A 21,211-nucleotide genomic window follows, 5' to 3' on the forward strand; every position below is an offset into this window, starting at 1 on the left:
TTTTAAAAACGAAATGTTTCAAAGACAAAAGCCCAGAGGACAATATTAAAATCGAAATGTACTTGTAAACATTGTGCGATGGACAAGTGAAATGTCCTTATCGGGTTCAGTGCTGCCAAGCCTCTAACTTCTGGTGGACAAAATACATGGTTACCTCATGATGTCATAGTTGCAACATACAGTCATACTGTAGCTTACATCAGTTTAGATCGATGTCAAAAATGTGTCCTAACTCCTAAGACCATTCCTGGTCAGCCTAGGTTTCTTTGTTTCATGTAGCAGCAGCTCTACTTCGCCCTCTCAGAAACGGTGTTATTGTTTGAGCAGGGCTTCTCTTTAGGCGTGCACTGACGTTAATAGTTAACAGAAAGACAAAGGACGTCCGTTTCCATTAGATCACACAGTTTATTTCCTCATTCACTGAAACACATAGTCATTTTATTTTATTTTAAGGAACATTATAGCCTACTGAATTGTGGATCAAAGTTGTGGGCTATTATCACGCAAAAACAATAGCCTAGAATGAAGTTGGCCTATAAAACCTATAATCTATGTTTAATGAAAGTTAGGCCTATCCAATAACAAAATGTATCCCTAGGCTATAGCCTAAATGGCTTAATGACCGATTGGAAATAATAGGCTAACCTTGTGCGCATTGCGCATCATATGGCCGAGGTCTCTGTAGCTGTGTGCGGAACAGGTATGTCAGTGTCCACGGATGCAGACACCGTGTGCATGTCCTCATCAAGCGGCCCCATCGTCAATACGACAGGCGGGGGCTTCGGTTGCTGTTGGGCATCCCTCATGTGTGTCGTAGAAAGCCCAGTCCCTGCCCTTCTCGCGACCCCGCGGGGGGGGCCTCCATTCCGCCGCAGAGAGTTCCTGACACTGTTGGAGAGACGGTTGGATAACCGCCTCACCGCACCTGCGATGCCCCGCTCCTTCTTCAAGAGCCCGACGTCATCCTCCAGCTCCTCCGGGGGGACCTCGATGTTGCCCGTGTACCAGAACACCCACCAGACGAGGCTGAGGAAGATGATGATGGCCCCGGCGTAGATTAAAAAGTCATAGAAGAATATGTCCGCAAAAACACCGATCAAAAGAACAAGCAGCCCGAATATGTCGAAGGACACTGCCAACCAAAAGGCGCAGGAACAGCGACCTAGACCGCGGTACGTCGGCTCCATGTCTCTAAATTGGCTTGGAGATAGGCCTAACAAATAGTTTGTTTAGACCACCTTTTCTTTTCTAACTATCATTTGCGGTTGGTTTCCTGGTGGAATTCGGTGAATTCGGTTGGGGTAGAGTTTCAAACGGAGCCGTTTGTTTGAACAGGTAAGGTGAGACAGGTGAGGAAGCTCGCCCCTATTCAGGTTTTCCTGTGTCACAGCACAGGGCACAGCACAGAGAGGTGGGGCGTGGTAGCCGTAGACAGGTGAGGAAGCTCGCCCCTATTCTGGTTTTCCTGTGTCACAGCACAGGGCACAGCACAGAGAGGTGGGGCGTGGTAGCCGTAGACATGTGAGGGAGGGCTGGGTAGACGGGATACTGGCATGACACCAGCCATATTAATACTGTAAAGGAGGTAGGACATGTGTGACATACATTGTAGAAAGGAGCCATGATGGTTCTGATTTTCTAGATATCGTCATCAGTCCAATATGCAGAGACGCCAAACATGGCACACTAATGTCTGTTCACCTGTGGAATGACATTCTGGACAACATTTGACTCATTATGTGTTTCTCTCCCTCATTTCTAAAGAACATAATGGAAGAAATCTATTCACATCCAGATTGTTTCTATAAATTAATGACAGACACAAAAGCCTCTAAGGCTGTGTTTACACAGGCAGCCATATTCTGATCTTTTTTCCACGAATTACTCGTTTGACCAATCTCATCAGATCTTTTCACAGATCCTTATCAGAGCTGATCTGATTGGCCAATTAGTGGAAAAAAATTATCTGATTTGGACTGTCTGTCTGCAGCCTTAGTATAATGTGATTACACCCAACCGCTCACCTGACTGCTAAATAATGGCATGTAGGCCTATTGCCACCTTGTGGTCTTTGGTACAGAAAAACGTGTGCCCCCATACAATTTATTACTGTACATTGAAAATGAAAGACTAGTATATAAAATCTCATTTATTATTCATTACACAATTGCTGCATTATGTTGATAAATAAAATGAGACATTTAGAAAGAAGATAAAGGGTACCTGAAGACTGGCTGCTCTCACAAGGTTGGAGATCACATGGAATCAGAGTAGCCTACATGAATGATTGAATGATCAAATGCATAATGCAATGGAAACCTAATATCTCAAGTTTAGGTAAAAATGTTAACATTTTGGCTAACTTAGACCGAATTCAAATCCCACTGGCCCCACCTCCTTGAAATTTTTTTTTTGCTTTTGACCAGATGGACACAGCCTTTTTGACCCAGAAACATAAAAGGTTAGACAATTTAATCCAGCAGCAGTATTGAGGGACAGAGCGAGGGTGCACCCACTACCACTCAGTTTCCAACTGTCCATCATGATTTCAACAATCAGCTATAATAATGTCCAGTAGAATTTTCTGACCCTGTAATCCTGTTTCTAAAGGATTTAGCAATCCACTACAACAGCAGCTACAAGGAAAACAGCAGCTTATGGTGGAAAAACAACAACTATTACAGATCACAATCAGACAGACAGATGGGATAGCCTGGGCCGCAGCAGCACGGCCATGTTCCGATCATGTTAAAACCCCCCAACAGAACAATCACATGATGTTCCCTTTTACAGGACGAGGTCATTCAATCCCATATTTGTATTAGGGCCTAGATCGAGGACAGCTACATACAGAAGATAAACAGTGCATTTCACAGAGGTCTCTCTTGCAAAATGGAATCTATATGAATAAGACTAACCTGCATAAATAAAGGTTTAATAAATACAAATCCATCTATGTTACACCTGCCCCCGAAAAACATTTATACATGTTTTAGGAAGTGTGCTTTTCAGAATTAAGGAGAGAATTGGGAGAAAACACCACTAACACGGTTGACCTACTCTACAACAACATAGTTTTAGCTGGAAGAGTCCATGGCTCTTCGGTGCGGTTTGTGCACCTGGAGCACCTTGCCATGGACCTTGGTCAGTGCCATGTGCTCTAGTCTCTGTTTCACCACGGGCACCCACACCAGCCCCGTGACCAGGAACATGAGCCCCACAGAAAGGAACACAGGACCCAGCAGGTAGGGCACGTTCCCCACCTGGGTGAAGTAGAGCAGGGAGAGGGCCGTGCCCAAGCCGAACAGCACTCCGCCGATAAGGATGGCCAGGATGGGCCTGGTGAAGTAGTACCAGCAGGGGACGTTAGTGCCCAGGATGACCCCGTCAGGGACATGGTTCAGTGGGGTCGTTGCTTCAGTGTCCTGGGTCTCATGGTTGGTGCTGGTGCGGCTGGTTTTACAATCCATGTCTGACACCGTGAATTGCATCCTTGGGTTGTGCTGAAGGGATAACAAATCAGAACAGACACCACTTAAAAGTATAGGACTTCATCAAGCACTGATACTTCACAGACATACATTGAGATGTACTATTTTATAAACCAATCTGTCATGGCAGAACTCACAATTTCAGATCTTATTTGATTTGTTAAAATTGCAATAAAAATACACAGAAAAAATCCATCCCATTTTTACAATCAATCAAATCCTGTAGTCTACAATTTAATTCAAAACCATAAAAAATAAACAATGTCCTCACTTACCATTAGGCCTGTGTTATCTCTTGCTCTTTGCCCAGTGTTGGTCAGAGGCTGGCTGGCTGCTCCTCTGATGACTGTCAAAACCACTACTACGGCCAAAGCCACGCCCACCCAGAACAGTGACCCCACCCTGTAGTCCCCTATCCCGCTCTGTGTCCCTCCACCATGTTATGACGATCTCGGCTTTGCTCCAGTTTGTGCCATGTTGACATACAGTATATTCTCCCCACATGGCATTTTAGGCTATGTATTATGGGAAAATGGAACAGTATATCATTCTAAGATGTCAGATGGAAGGGCTATGGCAGGGGCATGCCATCATTACTTTTTTTGATGGGGCCTGACGGCCAAATTCTACAAATAAAACCAATTGAATATTGTACATTTGAATGTTACAAATTGATAGAATTTAAGTTTGAAAAGGGCATGATGCTTATGGAGAATGGGTCATTTATGGTGTGGGAGAGTAGACATTCTAATTGGGTCCAGATGTCAGTTGTGTGTGGATAATTAGGTTAGAGTAAATACAAGTCATGTTTGATTTATTAAATTGATCTGTGATTAAAACGATCTTCATTAGAGTAAAACTCTAAAGACAAAAGAGAGGCGCCACCTACTGGTTATGTAATTTAGTAGAGTACAAAAGGTACACAAGTGGTCAACATTACACACAGGCAAATATCCAGCTGTAGGGCACATTCTGTATGGGTTGAAATTAAGTATTTTAGGCTTTGAAAAGGACTGCTTGAACACACTTGTGCCATGAAACAGCTCTACTAAATTCCATCTTTCTCACAGGGTAAAGATACATTTTTTTGGTATGCACGATAAAGATTAAATTATAAATTTCATGTCAACTTAATTATATATTTCCTCTATGGTTAAACACTTCTGTGAAACAGCACAAATAAAGAACTAGCACTTCTCCAATTTTGTATTTTATTGTCATAGTAGTTTGCTTTAATAACATGTGAAGGCGCTCAAGCACACTGCCAGAACGCCATATAAGAGAAACCAAAAGTGGGTAAAAGCAATGGGAGACATGTACAACTAGGGTTGCAAAAATTGATTAATTTTCACAAAATTCCCAGGTTTTCCAGAAATCCTGGCTGGAGGTTTCTGGATTTCCTGCCTATTCCCCCCTGATTCTGAATTTTGGGAAGTTAGTGGATATTTTCAACCCTTTATACAACCAAGATAATAACATTTTGGTTTCAACTTGTTAAATTCTCAAACATCTTTTTTTGTAAATAATATATTTTTCTGTATTACAAGCAAATCCTGGTCCTTGTCTGGTTACAGATATAACTGCTGCCATTATAAACGTTCAATGGAAGAAAAATAAAAAATAAAAAACGAAGAGAAACAATTGTGAGTCATGAGTAGACCAGAGTAGGGGTGTGAGGGAATGGGTTTGGGGGCAGGGCCTAACCCCAAAATGGCATAGCTGAGCTCTCAATATGAGAAAGCTGACTCGTGTGTACTTGATCTCGTTTTTCATTTGCTTAAAAACAGGTTTCTTTTTCAGATACGTTTTTTAAGCTGATCATCGATAGGTCAAGGGGGGGAGAGAAGAGAGTAGGGCCGCGAGCAGAGTTGCCGTCACCGCTGCCTGTGTTCCCATCGATGACCCCTGACCCCACTCTTCACCCCACCATGGTGCCGGACTATGACCGGGGACTCCCATGCAACCGCTTCAGTCCCTCTCAGCAACGAGCTTCAACACCTTACCAATGGCAATGGTCTTACCTGGGGACAGGACACAGAGACATAGGTTAACAGCAAAGCCCCTGTCTACTCATGTCCAAATGGGCTAGTTTTAAATTAAAATCAAAACGTCATAAGTGGAGACCCTCCACTCTCCGACCCCCTCCTACACTTTCTCCCTCTTTAGGATCCCAATGAATGACCCATCCCCTATACCCCACTCCCCAACCAACAGTACTTTTCACCACGAATGCAACTCAACAGCGAACAGACTTTAATCTAGAGCTGGCCAATACGACCAAAATATTCTATCACTGTATTTAAATAAATAAATTACAGTATGACTGTTTTTAGTTTTGAATAATAAATAGTTGTACATTTGCCCTCTGTTTTATACTGTTCAATTCAACCAAAACAAATGTCAGCACTTATCATTTCTGCATCTCCTGCACTCAATTACAATGGTGGGAAAAAGTACCCAATTGTCATACTCGAGTAAAAGTAAAGATACTTTACTAGAAAATGACCCCAGTTAGTGAAAATGACCCAGTAAAATACTACTTCAGTAAGAGTATTTGGTTTTAAATATACTTAAGTATAAAAAGTATATGTAATTGATAAAATGTACTTAAGTATCAAATGTAAAAATAATTTTAAAAGCTTTATATTAAGCAAACCAGACGGCACCATTTTCTTGCTCACGGATAGCCAGGGACACACGCCAACACGCAACAATAATTTACAAACAAAGCATTTGTGTTTAGTGAGTCCTCCAGATCAGAGGCAGTACATGACCAGGGATGTTCTCTTGACAAGTGTGTGAATTGGACCATTGTCCTCTCCTGCTAAGCATTCAAAATGTAACAAGGTGTCAGGGAAAATGTATGGAGTAAAAAGTACTATTTTAAGTATTATTTTCTTTAGGAATGTAGTGAAGTAAAAGTTGTCAAATGAAAAATAGGTAAGTACAGATTACAAAAAACAAACAGATTAAGTAGTACTTGAAAGTATTTACACCACTGCTCAATTGAGAATTTCCATACTGCCATGTAGGGCTGCACGATATGGGAAATTAATCAAGGACTTATTTTTAACCAAATATTGCAATTGCGACTTGACCTGCGAATTAGAGTAAAACTGTTTGAATCATGGAAATATAATGACTATTCTAATTCTATAGTTAGAATATAATAGTGGGCACTTTGAATACAGTGTTTGAGATGACAACAAATTAAAATGCCAGGAGTTATTGTGACAGGGAAGGAACTAAAGTGCTGATACGTGTTTCCTAGGGAACCCTATAAGCTTTGGCTACATTGCATGTTCTCTCTTAACTACTTCATGTAGCTAACATATTCTTGCTTTGCATATTACTCTTTGATTTAGAAGATACTGTTGCACAAACATGCTGATTTAGGTCTACACCAGCACTGGTATTATCAGGCTGTATTAGCTAGCTATGTTTGCTCTTACTCAGTACATTTATTAGCTAGCTAGCTATTAGCATTAGTGTCTAACAATTAGTGTCTCACAAGATTTAGGGTCAACTTGCTACGAAAAGACAAACTAGCTGTTTGCTGATGTAAGAAACAAACTAATAGTGTCATTATAGAAGGCTAGTGGATTTATATTAAGAATCAAAGTGAAAACAGCATCGTTGTCATCAACATTGTTGCATGTGCTGCATTGACCATGCAGACTCAACGCAAGTGTCTAGTGGTTGAGGAACATCAAATGTGCTCCTTGAGTGACAGGGGGCGTGGCTAGGTCTGTGTGGAAAGTGGCAAGGAGAGAAAGATCGGAGAGAGATGACAAGTAGTGAAGCAACCTATAAAAAATTACACATGGCGTATCACATTTAACAAACCAAACATTCAAATACCGGTATGTAAAGAAAAACCCAAACCGGTGCCTGCATCAACACCAGTATATCATAAAATATGGTATATCACCCAGCCCTACTTTAACCTTGGTTTCAGTTTGGACTACATTTAAACCATTGTTCCTTCCAGCATGGCCATTTAGGGACTACTAACATTTTACATATATACTTTCATCATTCAACAGATGCTCTTATCCAGAGCGAATTACATAAGTAATCAGGGTTAAGTGCCTTGCTCAAGGGCAAATTTCCATTTTTCAAGTAGTCAGCTTGGGGATTCGACCGAGACACCTTCCCTTTACGGGGTCAACGCTAGGCTACCTGCCGCCTATTAAACAGTCCCAGTGATAGCAGAGGCCCGTACCTTCATCCCGTAGGGTGAACCGTCCCATCTGGGGGAAGTCTTTGAATGTTTCAAGGCAGATGGTTCCGGCGGTGCGCAGACGGGCAATGCACACCTGGTCCTGTTTCACAAAGCGCGGTCGCGTCTTACTTTTCTCTCCCGACTTCTTGTCTACCAGACAGATTAAGGCCTAGATGTGGAGCAGAACCATCACAATAACTATACTGGCAGGTCTTTAAAACACTATTTGTCAGGTGCAGTTCAAAGGGAATACATTGCAGATTCAAAATGAAGATGGTTCCTTTTGAAGGTTATGACATTATGACAGTATCATTACCGTAATTTGCACTTCTTCGATGCAGGTGTGGATGTGGAGGACAGCATTGTAACCAGGGCAGATAATGGACTTGTGTTCAATGATGACAATCTGTGAGAACACACAACACAGAGTAAAAACAAACACCAATAAATCCAATGTTTGCCATTAGGGCGACATTCAGACAGGACTACGGTCCAACTCCAACTGCCTTAGTATCTGTGGTGGCGTGGTGACTGGCGTACCTGGGCGTCAAAGGTGCGTCCAGAGTGGCAGAGGTTCTCAGCGTTACAGAGGATGAAGCCTGGCAGGATCTCCTCCTCCTCGATGCCCTTCAGTCTCAGCTTCAGGTTCTCTCCAGGAGAAGCATCGTCTGTCTCCACGTCATCACTCAGCAGGCTCAACACCTCCACTGTGTGCTACAGGGAGGGATGGAAGGAGGAAGGGACACGTAGCCATTAACACACGTTCATAATAAGAGATGGAGCGAACACCTTTATGGTTTAAAAAAAACAACAGAGGGCGATACCTTGTGGCACAGACAAATGGTAAATACGAGAAGAAAATACCATGACTAAAAAAAACTCTGGCTTAAGATACTTGCCACCCCATTACCTAGGATTAGCTATAGCTCTAATGCTCTGATGGACTGCTGGAGAATGTCTTACCCTGTTTGGCATCATGACAAGCTGCTGTGCTTTACTGATGGACCCCGACTCCAGTTTCCCCAGGATGACAGTACCCATGTCCTATAGGGTGGGGAACAACAGTAGAAAGAGGCCAGATTAAGTAACCCAAGTCAGAAATAGGTCTTCTACAGTTGTGTGAGAGGCTTAAACTAGTGTGGTCTAATAGGCTTTTTATTACCAGGAAATAGGATGTTACATGTACAGGATGTACAGTGTAGCTGCTGATGTGGGCAGTACGAATGACACGGCTCACTACAGTTGTTGACAATTAAAATACTGTCATGTAAGGGACAACCGTATCTAAATAAACACTTAAATATGAGTTGGTTTGGCAATAGAATAAAAATATTAAGGTTTCATAATGTGGTCGTCTTCACCTTGTATTTGTCTACGATGGGTAATCTGACTGGTCCGTCGCTCGCTCTGTTTAAGTTTGGCAAACTGTCCAGATGTGGAATGAATGGTAACCCTCTGGATGACAGAGAGGAGATAAACAGGTCAGGACAGTAGCATCAGAAGAAAATTCAATCCATTCACACTGGAATGTTATAGTACCTTTCGTGTGGCTTCATTAACTTTTGGTGACAGGGGGACAGTATTGAGGAGCTTGGATGAATAAGGTGCCCAGAGTAAACTGCCTGCTACTCTGTCCCAGATGCTAATATATGCATATTATTAGTAGTATTGGATAGAAAACACACAGAAGTTTCTAAAACTGTTTGAATGATGTCTGCGAGTATAACAGAACTCATATGGCAGGCGAAACAGTGAGAAAAATCCAACCAGGAAGTGGGAAATCTGAGGCTTGTAGTTTAACTCAGCCCCTATTGTAGATACAGTGGGATATTAGTTATGATGCACTTCCTAAGGCTTCCACTAGATGTCAACAGTCTTTAGAACTTTGTTTGAGGCTTCTACTGTGAAGTGGGACCGAATGAGGGGAATGTGCCAGGTGTCTGGCAGAGTGCCACAGGCTCGTGACGGACCGTCACGAGAGAGTTAGCTCTCGTTCCATTGCTTTTCTGCAGACATAGGAATTCTCCGGTTGGAAGATTATTGAAGATTTATGATAAAAACATCCTAAAGATTGATTCTATACTTAGTTTGACATGTTCCTTCGACCTGTAATATAATATTTTTTACTTTTCATCCGACGTTTGGCTGGACCTGCACGCGCTTGGATTTGTTTACCAAACGCACTAACAAAAGAAGCTATTTGGACATAAATTATGAACTTTATCGAACAAATCAAACATTTGTGGAACTGGGATTCCTGGGAGTGCATTCTGATGAAGATCAAAGGTAAGTGAATATTTATAATGCTATTTCTGACTAATGTTGACTACCCAATATGGCGGATATCTTTTTGGCTGCTTTGTTGTCTGAACGCTGTACTCAGATTATTGGATGGTTGGCTTTTTCCGTAAAGTAAAGGAGCGTTTCTTACTGGATAAGAACAGATAGTACCTCTCCATTTTGGACTGTTTTCTTACGTTTCGTACCTCATGAACACAGTCCAGGAACCGCAGTGTAAAAGCTGGTGATACTCACGTATACCAAGTGCACGACTCAACAGGCTCCTTGAGGTTGGCTCCTGTGAGGCCAGAGCAGGGCATGAAGTGAATGTCTTTCTTCGGGTTGAAGCCAACCTTCTTCAAAAATGGCACTAGTTTTTCCTTGCATTCTTCATACCTGAGGTTTCAGGTTAAACAAAAAATAAATTGTGGCTTGAGCTGGATTTCAGATACATGAGAATAAATGTTAAACTCTTGAGCAAATCTTGTAATGATGTCAATGTATGCATGATTTCCGTTAAGGTTCTACAAAGACCCTACATCAACAAAGGATTCCACCCTAGGCGTTGACCATCGCCAGATCATCTTGTCTGTAATGGGTGTTTTCTTGTTGATGTAAACTGGAGGACGCACTCGTGACTACCAGTTTCCCGTAGCCTGGTGTGATTTCTGTGCTCTAAGTGGTAAATGCGCACCTCTCTAGGCTCCAGTTCACTGTGGGATCGTCCATTTTGTTGACGAGAATGATCAGATGCTTCACCCCCGCCGTTTTGGCCAACATGGCGTGCTCCCGTGTCTGTCCACCCTTCTCAAAGCCCGTCTCAAACTCTCCCTTCCTGGCTGAGATCACCTAGGCAGGAGAAATACACATTGAAAATCTTTCAAGGAACCATGACACTGCTGTGTAGATTTCAAAACAATGTATTTTACAATCAATTCCTTAATTTCAAATCATTATTTGTATATTTACCATTTCAAGAGATCTTTGTCTCTCAGCTGGATATTTTGGTATTTGCAGCCACAAGTTATTTCACACCCCCCTAAAAACATCAGCACGACACTATGGACTCACCAGCACAGCCAGGTCAGCCTGCGACGCTCCTCCGATCATATTGGGCACAAAGCTTTTGTGGCCTGGAGCGTCCAGGATGGTAAAGTGCTTTTTCTCAGTTTCAAAGTACGCTCTGCCCACCTCCACAGTCTTCCCCTTGTCTCGCTCCTCCTGGTTAGTGTCCAGGGCCCAGGAGAGGTACCTGGCAGACAGAGGAAGGGAGGGGGTTAAACCCTTGTTATACTGACAGGCTTTAGTCATGCCATTTCATATACTTTTTGCAGTAGACCCTGGTAAAAAAGCAGTGTAACTCACCAGGTTTCCCTGTTCTTCTCCTTGGCTTCTCTTTCATACTTCTCCAGAGTTCTCTTCTCTACCATGCCTGTTAAATACCTACCAGTGAGGAAGAGGATAACCAGAGGGAGTGATGAAGAGAGAGGGGGAAGGAGCAAAGAGTGGAGGGGTGGTGAGAAATGCAACAGGTGTTAAAAACCCCATTGGACTGAATGAATCATAACCAAAACAGAAAGAGATACTCACATGATTTGTCCCCCGATGGTAGATTTGCCAGCATCTAGGGAGAGATGAGGGACAACAGGGAGTGGTGAGAGCAGATACAAAATGGCCTGTGCTGTCTAGCCTTGTAACAGGGCTGATTAAATGAAAGATAAATAAAAAACATTGCCTGGTTTCCCACTGTTTCCTATTAAGGCAATAGCATAGTTTCCCCTAGATTTGTTTCTTTGACAGACCCCCCAATCAGCAATCCAGGTGTGACAGTGACAACTATACACCATGGATGTTATATAGGGCTGCCAATAAGCATGTTTTATTGGATCAAATGAAACCCCAAGAAATAACTGCAATAGCCATGAAAAAGAGGAAGAAAGAAGCAGATGTGCCCCCCTCACCAACATGACCGATGAACACCACGTTCACATGTTCCTTCTTGGGCGCGTCTGGTGGGAGAGCGACCACTTTAGGTATGATTGGCACGTCTTCCTCCTCCTCTAGGACTTCCTCCTCCAGAATCTCCTCAACAACTATTGGTCCCCCGTCACAACCAGGCCCTCCTCCTGGTTCTTCCTCATTGGGCTCCACCCCTTTCAGGTCCCATGTCTCCTCTGTGGTCATTTCAGAGTCACCATTCTCCACTGGGGCTGACCAGGGACAAACCGAACAGAGCATTAGTGGTGTGGAATAAATAATCATGATATGAGTTTGAAAATAGATTCCTCTGGTCTCAGGTCTGATGTGAAAACAGCTACCACCGTAGCTAAGAATTTGGTAAATTAAGTTTCTCCACAAATGTTTTAGTTTAGATAAAATACATGTAATTAGTTTGCCATAACCTTTCATATTCAAAGGGGAAAACCTAACTAGGGCTACACTACAGGCTGGCAATGATGTAGAGTACTCATACAGTACAGTTTAGAGGTCTTTTTTTTTTTTTTTTTTTTACAACTATATTTAATCTTTATTTAACTAGGCAAGTCAGTTGAGAACACATTCTTATTTTCAATGACGGCCTAGGAACCGAGGCAGAACGACAGATTTTGAACTTGTCAGCTCGGGGATCCATTCTTGCAACCTTACAGTTAACTAGTCCAACACTAACCACCTGCCTCACGAGGAGCCTGCCTGTTATGCGAATGCAGTAAGCCAAGGTAAGTTCCTAGCTAGCATTTAACTTATCTTATAAAAAAACAATCAATGGCTGTCGTTGCTCCAGTGTGTACTTAACCATAAACATCAATGCCTTTCTTAAAATCAATACACAAGTATATATTTTTTAAACCTGCATATTTAGCGAAAAGAAATCCAGGTAAGCAGGCAATATTATCCAGGTGAAATTGTGTCAGGGTATATGCAACAGTTTGGGCCGCCTGGCACTTTGCGAACTAATTTGCCAGAATTTTACGTAATTATGACATAATATTGAAGGTTGTGCAATGTAACAGGAATATTTAGACTCAAGGATGCCACCCGTTAGATACAATACGGAACGGAATAAACGTTTTGTTTTCGAGGTGATAGTTTACGGATTTGACCTAAGGCTTGTATTTCTGTGTGTTTATTATAGTTAAGTCTATGATTTGATATTTGATAGAGCAGTCTGACTGAGGGGTGGTAGGCTCGTAATAGTCAAAGGTATATGGTTTAGGTACATGGTTTAGAGAGAAATAGTCGACACGTTATAATTCCTGTAATAACTTGCGGCTGAACGTTATTTTACCGGTCATGTCTTCCATAGAGAATGCCTTGATCTACTTCAAATAATGTCTGTTTCGTGCAGGCTTAAACGGCCTTGGTGTTTTGGTACCCGTGTAAATCTCACTAGGATAAGGTAACGTTTGTCAAAATATTTTCATAAATCCACTCTACAAAAAAGATCTTCGCTTATATTTTGATCAGAGTTACCTTGTCCTATGGATATCTACACAGTTATAAAATTGGCACGGTGGTGTAAGCCTACACGAAACAGACCTTATTTTAAGTGAATCTAAAAATATCCTATGGAATAAATGAAGGAGAAGCTTTTCAGATTTTGCTAGAAGTTGTCATGGGAATTATGACTCGCACTTTGGTCGTCAATTCTTACCATGTCCATTATTAAAATAGGATTTCCTGCATATAGAAATTACAGTTTTTGTTTTCAACATTCATCACAGGTAACTTAAACTCTATTTTTATTCAAACAGTTGAGAGTATTTGTCTTCTAAGCAGACTCTTCAGTGTCATTGTCACTTCAGAGCTGTGTGTGTGTTTTACAGATGGCAGAGAAAAGCAGAGCACCCGTGTGGGACTATTACATGGAATTGGCACCAGGGAAAGCAAGGTGTCTTATTTGTGATAAAGATGTAAGCATGGGGTCAGCAACGGCTAAATCAAAACATACCACCAACCTGTGGAATCACCTTAAGAACACCCATCCAAAAGCCCATATGTATTATATTAAGTTAAAATAAAAGTGTTCATTCAGTATTGTTGCAATTGTCATTATTACACACACACACATTTTAAAAATCGTCCGATTAATATGTATCGGCTTTTTTTGTCCTCCAATAATCGGTATCGGCGTTGAAAATTCATAATCGGTCGACCTCTAGTACAGTTAGAGCATATTAATTACCCATGAGGATATTGTTCTACGAAGCTTGTTAATGGTTACTACAGCTAAACTTCCGGCATCAGTTTTGACAAGATTTTACAGCTAAAACTACAGAATCCCAAATCTACAGAACATTAGAGCTTAAGGTCAGAGTTCATTCCAATAACATTGATACAATCTTCCTTCTTTGATTTCTAGAAAAAGCCATTTAACATTTGAAATTGTGTAACTAACCATTCAGCACCCTACAGGCTTTAAAGACCGTAGTAGTGATGACAAACTATGCTGACACTTACGAGAGCATGGCTCATCATTCCAACTATGAGACAGTGAAATCCGTAGTGTTTAATCCTGGTCCCGAGGACCCAAAGGGTTGCACATTTAGTTAACTTAGTACTACACACCTGATTCCACTTAACCAAAGGTTAAATTAGTTGATTAGTGGAATCAGGTGTGTAATGCTAGGGGAGAAACTAAAATGTCTACCCCTTTGGGTCCCCAGGACCAGGAAACACTTGCAGTAGAATATGGGTTAGAGGTCAGGGAGTGCTCCAAGGCAGCCTGGCCCTGGACATGTTTGGCAAGCCTTTCTTCCATCCTGCACATTCACAACTTTTAGCCTAATGTAAACGATGTAAGACCTCAACAGTAAGGAAGGCTGAAGTCATTTTGCCAGTCACAGGAAAAGTCAGACTAATTGAATGGAGTGGCTGGGGATCATTCTGGACCCCTCTTCCCAACAGCAAAAGGTCTCTGCTCTACTCAGACGAATGGTGCTCATTCAATAAAGTTAGATCAAAGAGATTTCAATGCCTGCTAGATCACATAATGATAGTCTTCTACATAATATAATAACTAGTATAATGTTACTAGTTACTCTTGTCCAAAACTCATAATAAGTGCTTTGATTTAAACTAAACACACAGGTAGGCTAAGTTACAGCTTCTTAACACCATCTGCTTCAAACTCCTCTCAGTGGCTCGGTTACCATCCAAGTGGCCACAGGTTCACGCTAACATTCTCAAATCTGTATAAAAACCAACATGCACATTTCCCCACCAGAGATGCGTTTCCATCAAATGTACCTCTTGCAGCTATAAGGCTGTGCATGATGACCGTGCACATACAAATACCCTTTGTGGTACAAGTTAAATGGGTTTCTTTCACATTTTCAACCGATGGGTTTCTCTCACAAAAAAAACATGCGTTATGGAATTGGCACGCGCGCCCTAGCCAACAGCGCTGTCTGCATGCTTTTGGCTAAAGAGCACATATAGCCTACCTGATATAATTATTTAGACAAAAAAGCGAGATCATTTTACATTTGTTAAAACGGTAACCAAGCATTGATCATCATGTCACCAGAATATTTAATATTTATAGGAAAGGAGCATCAAGCTCATCACCTTCTACTTTCACCACCCTGTGAAGTTCAGAACTTATTTCATCTGTAGTCTAATAGGCCGAAACCGCATGCTTTCCCAACGAGTCGTAGTGGGAGGACCAAACATGTCATCGACTGACTCCAACTTTACGATGGTTATTATATCAATATTTGCGCACACAACATTTCATACAATTCAGTTAAACCAACAAAAAGATCCCACATTGTCTAGCGTAGTTAGTCTGTCGATATTTTGAAAGTTCCCTACATTTTTTACTCACATCAGGCCTGTCACTACATTTAACCGACGTACTTACTCACATTAATAAAACAAAATGGATGGAAACCTGGTTACTGTTCATCATTTTAGACAACTGTAGGCTACTTCCAAACTGTAGAACTCAAGATCTAAATGAAAATCCCCGTGAAACTGATTGAGATCAAATGGTTGGTATGCAGATGTTTCATCAGTAAAACTTTAATTATACTTCTCCATAAGGTTAAGTGCACGCTTTGGGGTAAAGTGGAAAATGAAATAGGCAGAGGCTACAAATACAGAGTTTCCACCCCCGCCCCTAACTTCTCAAAACGAATGAGCCGAATCATGTTCTGCACATTTTATTTCACACACACACACACATTCAAGTCTCTCTTTACGCAATTCAAGGGGCTTTATTGGCATGGGAAACATATGTTAACATTGCCAAAGCAAGTGAAGTAGATAATTTACAAAAGTGAAATAAAATATGCTTTACTCACACTTTAGTGAACCCTCAACCAATTTGATTGACATGTAGCTCGTCTCTCTGCCTCAGTTCTGGAAAGCTGATTGAAACGAACATTACAAAAATATATATGAAAGCTGTCTGTTGTAACATATTGTAGCACAAGCAAGACGTAGTCTGCACTTTGCATTGGCGCAAAACGTTCAGTTTTGTGATGAAATCTTTCGATATATGCCGACATAATTACTGATAAAGAACTCTGCCTCCCAATAGCCAACGTTTGCATATTAAAATCGCTGTTGCCAAGGGCTGCAACGGTTCACCAAACCCAGTTAGGTGGGTGTTGCAGTTTTGGGGTCACGGTTCGGTAAAGCGGAAAATGAAATGCCAACAGTTACCAATTCCATATAGGATCATGAGTCATAATACCTGATGAGAGAACAATCAGGAATACCAACTCTTTGTATTTTCTTAAATGAAAAACACACGACTACCCAATCATCACTAAAATAAAAGTGCAATGTGTAAAATCAATATGTAAACATGACTCAGACACTGTGTAGGCCTATGCTGTTTTCTTACAAAGACAAATGCGCATGTGTGACTCGAGTCTGTAGTAGAGGTCGACCGATTATGATTTTTCAACGCTGATACCGATTATTGGAGGACCAAAAAAAACAGATCCCATCAGATACCACCAATGACCATCACAACAATACTGAATGAACATTTATTTTAACTTCATATAATACATCAATAAAATCAATTTAGCCTCAAATAAATAATGAAACATGTTCAATTTGGTTTAAATAATGCAAAAACAAAGTGTTGGAGAAGAAAGTAAAAGTGCAATGTGTGCCATGTAAGAAAGCTAACATTTAAGTTCCTTGCTCAGAACATGAGAACTTATGAAAGCTGGTGGTTCCTTTTAACATGAGTCTTCATTCAATATTCCCAGGTAAGATGTTTTAGGTTGTAGTTATTATAGGACTATTTCTCTCTATACCATTTGTATTTCATTAACCTTTGACTATTGGATGTTCTTATAGGCACTTTAGAATTGACAGTTTAACAGTATAGCTTCCGTCCCTCTCCTTGCTCCTACCTGGGCTCAAACCAGGAACACAACGACAACAGCCAACCTCGAAGCAGCGTTACCCATGCAGAGCGAGTGACGTTTGAAACACTATTAGCGCGCACCCCGCTATCTAGCTAGCCATTTCACTTTGGTTACACCAGCCTCATCTTGGGAGTTGATATGCTTGAAGTCATAAACAGTGCAATGCTTGACGCACAACGAAGAGCTGCTGGCAAAACTCACGAAAGTGCTGTTTGAATGAATGGTTACAAGCCTGCTGCTGCCTACCATCTCTCACACTAGATAAACTAGTAATATCATCGACCATGTGTAGTTAACTCGTGACTATGATTGATTGATTGTTTTTTATAAGATAAGTTTAATGCTATCTAGCAACTTACCTTGGCTTACTGCAGTCGCGTAACAGACAGTCTCCTCATGGAGTGCAACGAGAGGCAGGTGGTTATAGAGTTGGACTAGTTAACTAAGGTTGCAAGATTGGATCCCCCGAGCTGACAATGTGAAAATCTGTCATTCTGCCCGTCATTGAAAATAAGAATGTGTTCTTAAACTGACTTGCCTAGTTAAATAAAGGTGTAGAAAAAAAAAAAATTCAGCCAAATCGGTGTCCAACAATGAATGTGCACAAAAAATGTGTTCTAGAAGCTGTACTAGATACATGTCAGAACTTTGTGACTACTAATTGAGAAGACTGAGGCCCACAAGCATCAATTAGTGATTCATACCAGTGACAGTTGCTTGGTGGACATTGAACAGTGGGTTGACAGGATTTACAGAGGTCTTTGTTAGAGGCCAGACCCATAGATTGTGAGGCTAGCTAAGCTATTCATGGATAATGCTGAACAGAGCAAAATGACCACAGGTTTAACACACACGTATACATACCTGCAGTTTCTGCGACCGCCATGGTGGCAACAACTGGTTCAACGTCAGCTAAAAAAGAAGAGGTAGAGCGTATTCACATTAACGCTTCTTTCATCAGACATTTTTCATCAAATACAATGTAAGGTGGGATTGGTGTGAACTCTACTGACCAGCGCTCTTCAGTTCTTATGAGGCCAACAAACTGCAACACCAGTTCCCCCAGTAAACTGGTTTGCGATATGTACTATAGACAGGTTGGTTGTTTTGCAACAACCAAAGCCTGTGCAACTATGGGCAAAACATATGGGTTGGCTTAGATTGTTGACAACATGTAAACTATATTTCGTCAATGTTCTTCAATCAGCACTTGTGATCTCACATACATTGTTACAGTTCTTGGTTATGTAGCAAATTTCAGTCAACATGGAATCAGTTAAAACACCTTAACACAAGACATGGTCTCAAGAACAAGCTGAAACTGGCTGACAGTAGTCACGATTCCCCACATGGCAGTTTCTTGTCATTGTTGGTAGCCATCTGGCCATCCAGAATCACAACATCTGACTTCTGCGCCATTGAAGCGTCAACCACTTGTGACATTGTCAGCTAACCCATCTATACGCAACAACACTCCACCGGAAGAGGTTAACCCACCAACAGCTTGATGTTTACTATACTTTTACTGGGCTGCCATTTTCCTCAAGAGCGGTTGAATATCTTTAGTATAAACACACATTGGTGATGTCCATCAACAGCAGAAAGCCTGTACAGACGTGTTCGGCAGGTTAACAGGTAAGCTGAGGTGAAAGGATAAGAAAACAGCCGCAGGTCAAAAATCAGACCGGGAAAATAGCTAGATTTGAATCACCTCATGACTTACAGGTTAGTATTGCCTAATAGATCATGCATAACCACCACAACCTAAGAGCTTTTCTAGAAAGGATGGTAATTTATGTTTCAAGACAAAGCACCTTACATATTCCTCTCCATATTCCATTTGGCAGAACTGACAAAAACATGCCACGGGTCATTTTCATTATATCAAAACGTAAAAGAGTAACATCTATGAATGGCTCTGTCTAGTTATTTCTGCTTTCTTGGTCTGCTCAAATGGGACACTTTGTTCACAAGTTTGTCTTCCACTTATGTATGTAAAGAAAGATCGTCCACGTCACACCAATAATGTCAATACTAGTTACCAGTTCCTAAAGTTGTCATGTCTTGCAATTTATAAGGGGCAAGGTTGTACCCGTTCAAATAATTACTAGTTATCTATCTACAATATCTAGTTGGGTACATATCTTGAAATCCTAACTTACATTGTGGGAAGGGTATAGACCAAAAAAAAGCACAATTGGCCAAGAAAGTCTTAGCTAGACATTTCTGACTACATAGCCCACGTAGACAGTAAAAACAAATGTGGGACCGTTTGTCTTACCAACGTTAGGTACACAATTGTCACACGACTGACATAGGATAGGCTAACTAACGTTAACTTAGTTATGGTAGTAACTAATATTTGTTAAAATGTTGACGTTTGCTACTTTACCTAGTTAACCAAAACCTCGAATGTCCAAAACCTCACATAGTTAATATTAGATAGCGTATGTAACTATAGACACTGTCCGCGACAGTTGGCTAAAAGCAAGCTAACCGGCAACTAGTTAGTAAGTAGTGGCTAGGAACATAACGTTACTATAGTTAGCTAAAACCTACCGAAAATATTAGCTACAAACTAACAAGACATTAACAATCCAACTACCGAATACAGCTAACGTTACAGTAACTTCGCTAACTAACAAACGTTCGGTTACTAACTAACTAGCCTAGCTAAATACCGTTAATTTGGTAACTAATGCTTGCCGTTAACGTTAACTAGCTACGGTCTCTAAAGTGTAGACGCATGTGTGTTGTGGAGCTTGTTAGCTAGCTAACTAAGTTAGCAAGTTAACAAGCTAGCTAACCATCTAGCCAAACGCAAACGTGAGTGACCACGAACTTACCACCGGAATCAGGATCTTCCGAGGGGCCTTTCTGAAAGAAGGACGGGACAAATTCGACGGCATTTATGTTGGGGACAAACGGCTTGGCATTCACGTTGAGGGCGGCCAATTCGGAATCGAGTTTCCCGTCGACCGGGGCCTCAACATCATCCTCTTGTTCCCAAGAATCAGGGGCAGCGTCTCTCGGGTCCATCGTGGGTCTTTGCTAGATGTTCACTACTATGGATAAATACTTGCGTTACGCAGTTGCTGAACTGGCTAGTGTCCACCCCTATTATTAACCCGTTGTTGAGGTCACCCTATAAAATTGATCAAACTTCCCCTCTCTAATGTCTAATATGGGTTCGATTTACTTGCAATAAAATAGCCGGTTTCTCTCGGTAAAGGGATACGCGAAAGCAAGATTCGACTCAGCACTCCCAGCAAGTCCTCGTGTGCTGCTGACTCTCCCCAACCGATGGGAGCGACAACCAGTTGCATACTGGGAGATGCTGTGTATTGCAGGTGTCGCCGTAATTCGGAAGAACGTAATGGATGAAGCGAGAAAACTACATTTCCATACACACCGGAAAGCACACTTTTTATGTCAACGTTGCTGACCCATCTTGCAGGTTCAACATTTTTTAGTTCCGATTCGGCAAACGTTGCACGAGACGCTCAAAGGCCAGAACACACGTATCCCGTTTAAACTTACATTTCATTACCTCAAATTGATATCTCGCACAAAAAAATCTAGGTAGTGCATCTGCAACAAACTATCATTAGATATGTGTATAGGCCTGTCTGTGAGTTTGAGTTCTTTCCAGTGTAGGCCTTCTCTATTGACAAGACAGTGGGTATCTAATGGCTTTGCAGTCCTATTCACATAGGTAACATATGCAAGTTTAGTTCATTTTCATTCCCATCGAAATAAACGTGAACCATACTGAAAAAAAATTAACGCAACAATTTCAATGTGTTTACGGAGTATTTGGGTTC

General features: G+C 41.4%; 2 protein-coding genes across 3 annotated transcripts; both read right to left on the reverse strand.

Moving 5' to 3' along the window:
- Nucleotides 1–385: 385 nt before the first annotated feature.
- On the reverse strand, nucleotides 386–1,445 carry LOC135564685 (transmembrane protein 238-like). The gene has a single exon (XM_065010330.1). It carries the CDS (start codon nucleotides 1,185–1,187, stop codon nucleotides 663–665), a length of 525 nt encoding a protein of 174 aa, XP_064866402.1. The 5' UTR covers nucleotides 1,188–1,445; the 3' UTR covers nucleotides 386–662.
- Nucleotides 1,446–4,685: 3,240 nt separating this feature from the next.
- Nucleotides 4,686–20,705, reverse strand: LOC115110834 (eukaryotic peptide chain release factor GTP-binding subunit ERF3A-like). 2 transcript variants are annotated; one of them, XM_029636757.2, is made up of 14 exons: nucleotides 20,234–20,705; nucleotides 18,252–18,299; nucleotides 11,958–12,206; nucleotides 11,587–11,620; nucleotides 11,362–11,439; nucleotides 11,068–11,248; nucleotides 10,691–10,845; nucleotides 10,252–10,392; nucleotides 9,078–9,171; nucleotides 8,680–8,760; nucleotides 8,257–8,430; nucleotides 8,033–8,122; nucleotides 7,717–7,885; nucleotides 4,686–5,512 (listed from the first exon to the last, which is right to left on the reverse strand). In XM_029636757.2, exons 1-14 carry the CDS (start codon nucleotides 20,424–20,426, stop codon nucleotides 5,460–5,462), a joined length of 1,740 nt encoding a protein of 579 aa, XP_029492617.1. In that variant the 5' UTR covers nucleotides 20,427–20,705; the 3' UTR covers nucleotides 4,686–5,459. The 2 variants fall into 2 exon arrangements, with proteins under 2 accessions (XP_029492617.1, XP_029492618.1); XM_029636758.1 differs by lacking the exons at nucleotides 18,252–18,299; nucleotides 20,234–20,705 and adding an exon at nucleotides 16,302–16,350.
- Nucleotides 20,706–21,211: the final 506 nt, after the last annotated feature.

This window comes from Oncorhynchus nerka, linkage group LG26, assembly GCF_034236695.1.
Source record: "Oncorhynchus nerka isolate Pitt River linkage group LG26, Oner_Uvic_2.0, whole genome shotgun sequence".
NCBI classification, from domain to species: domain Eukaryota; kingdom Metazoa; phylum Chordata; class Actinopteri; order Salmoniformes; family Salmonidae; genus Oncorhynchus; species Oncorhynchus nerka.